The sequence below is a fragment of the Arvicola amphibius genome, chromosome 1 (genome assembly GCF_903992535.2).
Source record: "Arvicola amphibius chromosome 1, mArvAmp1.2, whole genome shotgun sequence".
Classification (NCBI taxonomy): Eukaryota; Metazoa; Chordata; class Mammalia; order Rodentia; family Cricetidae; genus Arvicola; species Arvicola amphibius.
Genome location: NC_052047.1, coordinates 3482505 through 3495030, shown reverse-complemented (window position 1 = coordinate 3495030; position 12526 = coordinate 3482505). Strand labels below are relative to the sequence as shown.

The 12526-nt window shown below is 39.9% G+C and overlaps 1 protein-coding gene across 1 annotated transcript in view; it reads right to left on the bottom strand.

Annotated features, from left to right (window-relative positions):
* The window catches only part of LOC119814476 (guanylate-binding protein 6-like), a 30298-nt gene extending 17777 nt beyond the window's left edge, over nucleotides 1-12521 (bottom strand). The window contains 3 exon segments of the mRNA XM_038330256.1: nucleotides 519-646; nucleotides 2095-2318; nucleotides 12279-12521. Of these exon segments, the coding sequence (XP_038186184.1) occupies nucleotides 519-646; nucleotides 2095-2318; nucleotides 12279-12289 (363 nt within the window). The 5' untranslated portion in view covers nucleotides 12290-12521.
* Between the last annotated feature and the right edge of the window lie 5 nt (nucleotides 12522-12526).

Sequence of the window (12526 nt, the reverse complement as noted above, 5' to 3'; positions counted from 1 at the left end):
CCAGGTACTGGACAATATCAGATACACACAAGAAAGGTCTTCAATGAAAGTAGGAGCATTCATGGGAAAAAAAAGCCTTTAATTTGTTCATTTCTAACTACTATGCCTAGAATCTAGGAACTGAACTGCTAAATAAGCTTTACTTGCACTAAATCAAATCATTTACCCAAATGGCAAAAAATAAAAGAATGTTTTGCCTAATATAATACATCTGACCACCAGGCAGTGGTGATAGATGCCTTTAATCTCAGCATTTGGGAAGCAGAGGCAGGCAGATTTCTATGAATCTAAGACAGGCCTGGTCTACAGAGCAAGTTCTAGGACAAGCTCCAAAGCCACACAGAGAAACCCTGTCTCAAAAAAAAAAAATCTGTCTTTATCTAAGAGTGAAAACTAAATAGATGAGTGTTTATCTCACCTGCTGTAGTTCAGTCTGTAAAACTATTAGATGTATTTATAAATAGATCAATTAGTTGGATAACAAGGGATCATAAGGGACAGCTTGAGCCTCATCCTACCTTCTCCACGTCGCCCAGGCCCTCAGTATCCAGAAGAACCAGGGTGTGCTTTGGTTTGGTGGGATGGGGCACACACCACATCCAGATGCCCTTGGTTTCAGACTGCACAGTGGAGCCCAAAGGGAAGCCTGGGGGAAGAAGTGAGGACTTAGGCTCAGTATGTGAACATCCTGCACAGATAGCCCCGTGTGCTCAAACATCAGTGCCCAGCAGCCAGCACCATTTTGAGGGATTCTGAAGGATATAGGAGTTGGAGACTAGATGGAGCATACAGCAGCCAGAGAAGTAATACTGGAGGTTATGACTGGGTCCCAAGTTTCTTCCTCAGTCTCTGCCATCTGTCATCCATGCAGCTGCCACTGTAATGTCACCATGGTCCCAGGATCAATGACTCCAACAAGTGTCCAACAAATCGATCCCCATTAGGTTATTCTCTCTGGTGTTTTATACACAGCCATGAAAAAGCAAAGAAGAGAACAACGCACATGAAAATTGGCAGTGCTGTGAATCCCAACACTCAAAATGGTGCTTCATCTTTCCTCAAGATGAGCTGCCTATAAATGATGCCACACACACACACACACAAAAAAAAAAAAAAAAAAAAAAAAAAAACAGAGAGATATCACAAATCTGAGAACATGGAGCACTTTGCTGGCTGCAGTGAGTGTGTTGAACCAGTCATGGTTGTACACGCCTGTCATTCCTGAAGGTGGGAGACAGAGGCAGGTCAATTGCCATTAGCTTGAGAGCAACTGGGACTACATAGCTAGAACCAGATCAAACAACAAGACTGTCTCAAAAAAGAAAAAGGTACTTCTTACAAATTGTGGGAAATGGTATGGGTTCCAAGTCACAGACACACAAGAAGAGAAAAAAAAACTAGAAAAAGAAATTGTTATAATAGTTTTATATCCAAAGTTATTAATGAAAAGAAACAAAAACAAAAGTCCTGCTTTAAAAGGATATAAAGCCCTTTTTAAAGTTTTTTAAAAATAAAGTTATTTATTTCTAAATAATCTTTAAATTTACTTATTTCATTTTATGAATATCAGAATTTTGCCTACATGTATGTAAGTGCACCATGTGCATGCCTCGAGCCAATAAAGGCCAAATATGGGCATCCAATCCTCTAGAGCTGGAGTTACAGACTTTTGAGTCACCACATGGATGCTGGGAACCAAAACCTGTCCTCTGCAAGAGTAGCCTAGACCATCTCTCCTACCCATGATTTTAAAGACTTAAGTTTTCAAAGATCTTTCTATCCTGATTGAAATATTTTATTGAGAAAGAAAAACCTTCTGTTGAGACAAGAGACTGACACACAGAATCCCATTGCTTTAGGCATCAGAAAAGGCCCTGTCTTGAGCTCTCCTGGGAGAAATTTTCCTTAATGAAATGGAAGGAAATAATGCAGGAACCAATTATTGGGGAGCAGTAATTACTCATGCAAATTAGCATGAGAGGGTGACTTTGCTGCAAGCAGTTTGGCTTTCCTTTGTTATAACTGGGGATCAGAATTAAGAAAATGTGGCAAAGACAGTCAAAACACCCAGCTAGCACCCAGCATACCACTCACCATGATTCTGTCCTAACAGACGGTTCATCAGGTAGGACTTCCCTGTACGGTACAATCCAGCAATAGCCACAACTACCACTGGCTGTGAAATCTTGTCCAGAATCTCTATGGCTTTCTGGTTCACAGACAGCCGGTCCTTGTGGTTTTCCACCAGACAAATGGGAGCTATCATTTGGGATCCGATCATGGCAACTTGCCAACCTAGAAGAATCTGCAAGACGAATCTGCAAGAAGAATAAATACAAAGCCATTGTCTGCTTCGGTGTTACTCAAGTCTTAAGTGGCTTAGGACTGATGACATTTGCACATTTCCTATTGGCAGTAAATAAATACTTTGATGGAGGAGTGTCTATGTGTTACTTTCATTGATTAATAAAAAAAACTGCCTTTGCCCTTTAAGAGGACAGAAAATTAGGTAGGCGGAGTAGACAGAACAAAATTATGGGAGAAAGGAAGCAGAGTTGGGGAGACACTTCAGGCAGTCGCCATAGATAGTCGCCATGCTTCTCCTCTCTGAGATGGATGCAGATTAAGATCTCTCCTGGTAAGCGACCACCTCGTGGTACTACACAGATTACTAAATATGGGTTAAAACAAGATGTGAGAATTAGATAATAAGAGGCTAAAACAAATGGGCCAGACAATGTTTAAATAAATACAGTTTCCATGTAATTATTTTGGGTAAAGCTAGCCGGGTGGCAGGACACAGCCCGCCACTCCATCTACAATACTTTCTTCATCATTGCTCAAAGTTCCATAGAAGCTTTTGGTAAGACATGGCTTCCATCATCTATAAGGTTTTACTTCAATAGTAAATACCAAACAACTGTTACCTTCATTAAGGTCTGCCAATATGCTAAGCCTTGTAGTGAATGTCTTTAGTATATGACCTCCCAAAATCTGTATGAACCTATATTACAGATTACTGCACACTGCCAATGGGATAAGTGAATTTTCAAAACCTTAAATACCCAGAAAAATGGCAGTGCACTGGGTTCTAAGCCCTTGTTCCCCCTGTGAATGACTTTAAAGTGACTAGAAAATATATCGGAGTTTTTAAAGACACCCATGAATTACACAAACACTGAGATGTCCCAATGAACAAATAATGTGAATTACATGTGCATTTACTTGACTTTTCACTGCCTAACCCCGCATCCCACCTGATAGAGTCTGTCTACAGAAAGTAGAGAAGACCGTAATTGCAACAGACTAACCTGGTGTCTATTTTACCTAATTTGGAGTTCAAGGAGAAATTATTCCTAGAATGTGATACCAAAATCTCAATATGAGTGAATAAATAGAAGAAAATCCATGTTTTAAAATTAGAACTTATGTGCATCAAAGGATTTATAAATAAAGAGTATAAAAGACAGTCCAAGAATTGGTGATGAGCACTGGACATTAAATACATGGTTAAAGATTAATATCTTAAACAAAGAGTCTACAATTTCTCATGGACAACTCAAGTTTAAAATAGGCAGAACACTAGATTAGATATTTCTCCAAAGAAGGTTTATGAATGGCCATAAGAACATGAGATAATATTCAATGTGGCTAAACACCCTGTAAAAGAAAACTCTAAAATTTTAAAGAATTCATTTGAAAAAAAGATGTAATGTGAAAACTGGAAAGAACCAGACTGAAAGATAAAGTGTCTATGTTCCCATGACAACATGTCAGTCAGCTTTATTAGGAAAATATGGGAGCTAAACTAAGAAACTTTAGTTACACGATTTCTGTCTTGTCAATCCAGGGTGTGGTATAAAAGTCTATAGTCACATGATCTCATATGGATTGGCTTCTTGTAATTTGCTGAGGTTGAGTCTTGCTTCTGACTAACATACTTGAAATTGCCTGCTTGATTTTGCTTGAGTTTGCAGTTTACACAAGAATGAGGTTATTTTAAGACCTACTAGTTTAGTTGTTCAACAATCTTTCAAACCCAGTCTGCATTATAATAAAGCTTTAGGAAACATTGAGGAACTGCCATTCAAAACCAGAAGAAGTCATTTCATACCCATCAGGACAGCTACCACAAAAAATAAAATAAAAGTGAATCATAATTTAAATAACTTAAATGGTTCATGCACAGGAGCTAAAAGCAGAGAATGATACTACCTCATGAAGAATAGTCTTGGTGTTTTATAAAATAATAACATTTGATCCATAAACTCTGCTTCAATTACATACAACACAAAGAGAACTTGGACAGACCTTTGAGCAGCAATGATCATGGCATCCATATTCACAATACCCAAAATGTGGAAACAACTCAAGCTCTCATCAACAGATAATCTACAAATGTGTAGATAAACACATTTGATAACCTACACAATAGAATATTATTCAGCCAGAGAAAGGAATAAAATTCTACTGCACAAACTAGGAGACCATGAATGCAAGCCCAGACTACTGTGCCTAGACAAGTTTAAAATCATCATAGGCAAGCGGGGCGGCAGTGGCGCACGCCTTTAATCCCAGCACTCGGGAGGCAGAGGCAGGCGGATCTCTGTGAGTTCGAGACCAGCCTGTTCTACAAGAGCTAGTTCCAGGACAGGCTCCAAAGCTACAGAGAAACCCTGTCTCGAAAAACCAAAAAAAAAAAAAAAAAAAAAAAAAAAAAAACCATCATAGGCAGAGAAAACAAAATGTCTCATGACAAAACCAGATTTAAGCAATACCTTTTTACAAATACAGTCTTACAGAAAGTACTAGAAGGATAACTCCAAACCAAGGAAGTTAGCTGCACCCACAAAAACATAGGCAACAGATAACCTCACACCATCAAACCCCAAAGAAAGGGAACACACAAGCACTACCACTGATAAATAACAGGAATTAACAATCACTTGTCATTAATATTTCTTAATGTCAATGGATTGAATTCACCGATAAAAAGACACAGGTTAACAGAAAAGATTTTTTAAAAGCTGGATCCACTTTTTTTCTGCATACAAGAAACATACCTGAACATCAAAGACAGACATTAATTCAGAGTAAAGGGTTAGGCAAAGATTTTCCAGTCAAATGGACCTAAGAAACAAGCGAGTGTAGCTATCCTATATCTACAACAACAAAAAAAATAGACTTCAACCTAAAATCAATCAAAGGATATGAAGAAGGACACTTCATACTCATCACAGGAAAAATCCATCAAGAAGAAGTCTCATTCTATGCCCCAAATACAAGAGCATCCACATAAGTAAAAGAAATATAACTAAAGTCTCACATCAAACCTCACACACTAATAGAAGAAGACATCAACATCCCAGTCTCACTACTGGACAGGTCTGCCAGACAGAAACTAATAGAAAAATAAGAGAACTAACAGATGTCATGACTCAAATGGATTTAAAAGACAAATATAGAACATTTCACCCAAACACAAAAAAATATACCTTCCTATCAGCACCTCATGGAACCTTCTCTAAAAGTGACTACATACTCAGCCACAAAACAAATCTCAACCGATACAAAAAGAAATCCAAATAACTCCTTGTATCTTATGGGACAAACATGGGTTAAAGTTAGAATTTAAGAACAACACTAATTGCAGAAAGCCTACAAATTGAGGGTAATTGAACAATGCTCAATTAAATCACTCCTGGGTCGAGGGAGGGAGTTCCATTAATACTGAAATTACCCCATTTAATTTTCCATACACTTTTATACCCCAATACAAAAGAGCAAAGAAGGCAGAAGACTGCTTTAACATGATACAAAGAACAAGCAGAACAGTTACTTGCTTTATACTTTGAGACACCAAGCTATTAATTCATGAAAAAAGCATTTTGTTGTTTAGGTGGTGAACCCACCCTACACCAAGTATCCTGAAGGCAGCCACTCCCTAGGTCAAACCTATTAATTCAAAAGAAGGAGCAGAAGTAGGCTTGAATTCTCTGGCCTTTGGTCAGGGTGGAGTATATCTACCTGTATGGGCCATCTTAATGTCCAAAACACAAAGCAACCACACCCTAGGTCAGGGTGTGTAGCCACATTGTTAACAAATTTGAGCAAGCGAAAACTCTCTGGCCTTCAGACAAGGTGGAAATAGGCTCACATTTTTGGGCCTACACATACTCCTCTTTTTTTATTAATTTTAATAAAGCCTGAGCTTCTGCTACAGGACAGATTATTGCATCTGCCTTCAGTACATGCTCTTTAATCATTCATGCCCCTGTCTCAGGTGCCAAGGAAGAAAAGGACCTTACCCATCTCTGACTGCAACCTCTGTAAGCAAAGGGTTAAAGGAGAAAGCACCTCTAGGCGCCCTGAGCCTTTGAGCCATCTCTTTGTCAAGGGAGTTTACCAATAGTGAGGAAATAATGTGCAAGCAAATAATGTTTTGTGATATATATGCTCCTATGGCTACATTATCTCCTAATTGAAGGAGTAGAAAATCACCAGGAGTGGGAGTCATTTTGAATTGTTCTAGGGTGTTTCTTAACAGTTTTCAGCTGTATCAAAATCAAAATTTGTCTTATTAAACAGGGGAAATCCAAGAACTCATTGGTAATGTCAAACTCCTCTTAGACAAGTTCTAATCTTTTTCTAATCATTAGCATCTTTTAGTGAACTAAAGCAGTTATAAACATTAATAGGCCAATACCATAATTCTAGTGTGGAAATTAACAATAAACATACAATTTGTCACATCACGATTTTCTGAAATACCTTCAAAACAAAAGACAAAAAAAGGTTTCTATGATAGGTAAGAGTTCAATTGCAATGCTGTTTTTAAGTGTTTGTCCCAGTCTCTGAGAAGCAGCAAAAACCCTTAGGCTATCCACACCTCTTAAGATCCACAATTCAGTCACTCCTTGTAATATGTCTTTTTTTTCTCAGATGGAAAAATTGAGGTCTCAGTTCTCAGGTCCTTTATTTCAACAGCAGATTGAATATCATACTGGCAAAATAAGTTCTGTGTCCAAAAAAGTATAACAGTCAAATGTTCAGTTGGTGCTTTAGGGCTGGCTCCAAGGTAAACAGGACTCACTAGGTCTGGAAGTTTGCACACAAGTCCATCAGAGGCTGTGAATTGCTGTCACCACAATATTCTCAGCTTGTAGCATGGTGATATGAGGAAGTCAGGAACACAGACTCTCACTCTGGACTCTTCTGTGGGGGCATTAGCAGCTGCGATGACATTGAGGCCGGTACCCTTCTGCTGGACACAGGGGACCAGACATTCTGGAAGCCATCTTGCTTGATCTTCATCCTGTGTAAAAACACAGATATGCCCTCAACCCCATATTAACCCAGGATCAAGTCCTCTCCATAATCCAGTGCAAGGGTCTCTCCACTTCGCTTTAGCAATGGTCGCCTTGGTGCCATCGTTCCAAAATCTGTTCACAGCAGATTGCTCACGGGCATATATATTCAAGAAAGTTAGTGTAAAAAGTGCATGAATTAAAGCATTACATGTGCTTGAGGGCATAATTTCCCTGTTTTTATCTTCTGAAGTTGTGTTTTCAAGGAGCCATGGTCATATTCCACAATTCCTTGTCCTTGAGGATTATAAGTTTGATTTTCCATTGGAAACAAAATTGGTGAAATACTTTACTAACATATCCGGACCCATTATCTGGCTTTATTATTTTTCAGTTCCCATGCATGAGAAGAATTTTAAGCACTGAGTTATCACGTGCTTAGTGACTTCTCCAGTTTGTGCAGTGACCATCAAGAATCCTGAATATTTATCGATTGTCGCATGCACATATTTTAATTTGCCAAACTATACAATGTGAATAACACCCATTTGCTATAAATGATTAGGAAGTAGTCCTTGGGGATTTACCCCCAAATGAGGTACAGGTAAATACCGTGAGCACACATCACATCACTTAACAATTTGTCAAGCAGCTTCTTTTGTTAATCTAATTTGTTTTCTTAAATTTATACTATTTTGATGATGCAGAGCATGTGATCACGGAGCAAGCTCAACCTGAAATAAAGCGATTAGTTTTGTAAGCTTATCAGCTAAAGCATTACCTTCAGCCAGTAGACCAGGAAGATTTGGATGCACTCTAGCATGCCCTACAAAGCATGGGAAGGTTCTTCATTGTATGGCATGTTGAATTTGCTGAAATAGCATTTTTAACTTGCTTATTGCTAGTCCCAATACATGGGACAGTTTCTAGAACTTGAAGAGTGTTAAAAAAATATATATTGACTGTCAGTATATAGATTAAAGGCCTTATCTGCAAAAAAATGAAGTACTATAGCAACAGCCCATGCTCAACTGTTTGAGCTGAGGCCAGCTCTGTTTGAACTCCACGTCCTTAACAGCATATGCAGCTCTTCCACTGGAAGAACCATCTGTAAAAATTAACATAGACTCCTATAAGGGATCTTTTGCTACAACTTTAGAGAAAATAAAGGAATATAGTTGTGTGAATTGCAACAATAGATCATCTGGGAAAAAATTATTTATCTAACCTTCAAATAGAGCAATCACAGTTGCCCAAGAATCACTATTTTGAAATAACCAATCAATCTGTTGTTTAGTATAAGCAACATAGATCACAGCAGGTTCTCTGCCAAAATATTTTCTAGATTCTATCCTGCTCTTCTGTGCTAAGCAAGCTACTGCTTCAAAATAAGGGTTTAATACCTTAATTGTGAACCTGGAAGGTGCAGTCATAAAAGTGGACCATTTTGCCATAATACTGCTGTAGGAGTAAGTTTTATAGGTAATATACATACTTGCCAAGACTGATAATAATTAATATAATGCATTTGGTGTTTCTGTATAGCATACTCCACCTGGGTGAGTACCTGTTTAGCAGCTTCTGTAAGCTGTCTCGTAGTATTTGGATAACTGCTCTTTTTAAGAATTTCACTTAGTGACTCAAGGTCTCCTGTAGGATATTTTAAATACAGTCTTCCCCCTTGGGTGTTGTATTAAAAGTGTGTAAGTTATCTTTTTAATCTAAGCTGCAAGTCTTAGCTGACAGGCTTAACTTGCTCGTGTACATTTTCACAGATACAGGTTTGGGCCTGGAGCTGCAGTTACCTGGGGCTACTTTTTTTTTTTTTTTCAGCTTGGCTGTCAGGCTAGGGACCAGGATCTGGGGTCGCAGCTTAAGATGGGCCATGTGGCGGGGCACAAGCCATACTCTCCACTGTTTGACTGTGTCCTGCTGGGAACTTGGGACCAAGGGGCTGGTCCCTCGTTGCCTGCTGTGCCTGGACTGGACACAGGTCATGTTCAGCAGTACCACTATAGACTAGGACTGACTGGTAATTTTTTTCTTTTTTGCTGTATCTCAGGTCCCCAAGTGCCAACCACTGCAGTGGCTCTAAAACTGCCATGGCCACAAGCTTAGGTGGGTATAGCCATGTCAATTTTTATTATCCTTGCTTTTTATTTTAAATCCTTGTAATCATAAAGCTACAGAAATTCTTGAATCCTCTCCTCTGTTAAAAGCAATAGATTTAGGGGCTGGTGAGATGGCTCAGTGGTTAAGAGCACTGACTGCTCCTCCAGAGGACCCTGGTTCAATTCCCAGCACCCACATGGCAGCTTGCAGCTGTTTGTAGCTCCAATTCAAGAGAATCTGACATCATTATACCAATGCGCATGAAATAAAGTTATATAAAGTTTTTTTAAAAAATTAAAAAAAAAATTTTTAAAAAGCAATAGATTTACCTAGCCTTGCCTCATGGGCCAAGTAGCCTTCAGTCATTTCTGTCAGAAGACATAGTCCTTCAAACTTTGTTTCCTGCCATTTCTGGCTTTGCAGCGTGGTACAGGTCAGACCCACTCAGCTGGCTACAGAGCCTGTGCACATGCAGCCTCGGTCTCACTCGTGAGCCGGGCCATTGCGGGGCAACTTGCCACACTCTCTTCATTCTTCCCATCTGCTCAGCAGTAGCAGAGACTGCAGCTCAGTGACCACAGCACTACAGCTTACGGAAGGAAGGGAAAACCTCACTTTGTCCTCTCTGAGTCCCGGAGCAACCTGAAGGCACCAGCAGATACGCCACCAGTGTGGGGGCAGGAATATATTTACAAACTCTAAAAATCTCTTCCTTTGTTTCTACTCCAATTGGCTATCAAGATGTATCCAAGCAACCATACAGATAGTTGAATACTATTTCCTTGTTCCATATTTACAAATATTGTTTACAAATTTTACTCCTGATGTTTTTGCCCCACTTTTTTCTTTCCTTTTTTATTATCTATTATTATTTATTTCCAAGCACTCATTTCTCACCTCTGTACCTGCAGCGTAATTTTCTTCATGCAGGGTCCGTCATGTACTGCTATTCACACGTCCGTGTGTTTGGGAGATTGCCTCTTGTCCAACATTGTGAGCACCACTCATCTGAGACCAGCTTTGACAAGCATACGACTTACCAAAGTAGGGGCATGGGGACTAGAAAAGTCAGTAAAGAGAATGAAGACGTGAATGGAAATAATAAAACAGAAACATAGGATAGTACCAGGAGGGAGTTCCAGTGAATTGTCCGCTTTTAATTCTTCATACACTTTTATACCCCAATACAAAAGAGCGAAGAAGGCAGAAGACTGCTTTAACATGACACAAAGAACAAGTAGAACAGTTACTTGCTTTATACCTTAAGACACCAAGCCATAAATTCATGAAAAAGGCATTTTGTTGCTTAGGCGGTAAACCCACCCTAGACCAAGTATCCTAAAGGCAGTTACTCTCTAGGTCAAGCTTCTTAATTCAAAAGAAGAAGCAAGAGTATGCTTGAATTCTCTGACGTTTGGTCAGGGTAGAGTGGATCTACCTGTATGGGCCATCTTAATGTCCAAAACACAAAGCAACCACACTTTGGGTCAGGGTGTGCAGCCACACTTGTTAACAAATTTGAACAAGCTAAAACTCTGTGAGTGGGAGGTACAATAATGTGAGCAAAGGGGTCAAGACCATGATGGGGAAACCCACAGAAACACCTGACCTGATCTAGGGGGAGCTCGCTGACTCTAGACTGACAGTTAGGGAACCTGAAGAGGCCCAAACTAGGCCTTCTGAATGTGGGTGACAGTTGTGTGGCTAGGGCAGTCTGTTGGCTGCTGGAAGTGGGACCAGGATTTATCCCTAGTGCTTAAACTGTGTTCAGGAGCATATTCTCTTTGGAGGGATACCTGACTCAGCCTAGAAATAGGGGGGAGGGCCTTGGTCCTGCCTCAAAGTGATGTGCCAGAGTTTTCTTACTCCCCATGGAGAGCCTTACCCTCCCATGGGAGTGAATGGGGTGGGTTGGGTGGAAGGTGAGGAGGAGCAGAAGGAGAGGAGGGAGAGGCAACTTGGATTGGTATGTAAATGAGAAAAGATTGTTTTAAAAAATAAAATGATAATAATAATAATAATTCTATTGCACACTACAACACCGATGACCCTCAGGACATTATGCCAAAAAAAAAAAAGAGTTTACAGAATCCTGAGAATTTAGATAACAGGTGAAGTCAGAGGTTCTCCGCAACTTCCTCCCACATATGAGAATAAGATCAATAGCATGACAAATGCATATAACCCTAAATGATTTATATATCTCACATACACCCAAATCATTGACGAAGAGGATTTTGTCTACTTCTGCTTAATAAAAGGCAATGACATAGAAACTAAATTCATTTCTAAACAGATATTTGCCAGGCTCTTGTGCTGAAATTTCTCACAGAAAAGACGCTCTTCTGACTAGAGAGAGTTACCTGAGAGTCTGGCCAGGGATTGTGGGGCTGTGGTCCCAGTTAAGGCAGAGGGGCTCCCTCCCAAGGCTGCTCCCACAGCACTTGCCAAGGGCCTCAGTGGAAGCTGCCAGAGCAGGGGAGTCTGGAGTGTCAGGATGCCACTGTGCATCTGTCACTTGTCAAAGGAAAGAAACTGGGCTTCACACACCTAAAACCAGCCACAGCCCTACAGACCAGACAACACAGAATGTGCCTCTCCTGACCATCCCTCGGTCACCACGTAGAAATGAAAGTCAAATCCAATCAGCTTTTATTAACATAGTTACAGTGTACAAAAGGATTATTCTAATTGTCCAATCAAAATGGAGGTTTTAATTTTAACATAGTAAAATTATACACAACAAAAACAATTATTTAGTAGGCATTACAGTTACAATATCATTTGAGATTAAAAAATAATCAAATCCAGGTTCCAGACTGAGCTGCTTCTAAAAGGAAGAAAAAGTAAATAATATACCTGGTCCCCATCCCACAGGTGCAAGAACAGGTCTCAGCTGCTTCAGCCTCTGGCTCCTTTGCTGCTCTCCCTGTGAATCCACCACACACACACTGCTGAGAACATCACAGGCTGCAGCAGAAATGAAACTGAAAGTAAAGGCTTCCCTGCTAACTTAGCCAAGATGCTGGAGGGCAGCAGGAAAGCCAGTCAGTTACTCTGCTGGCTGAGGGACCTCCCACTGTGGAGAGCATTTACTTCTCTTTCCT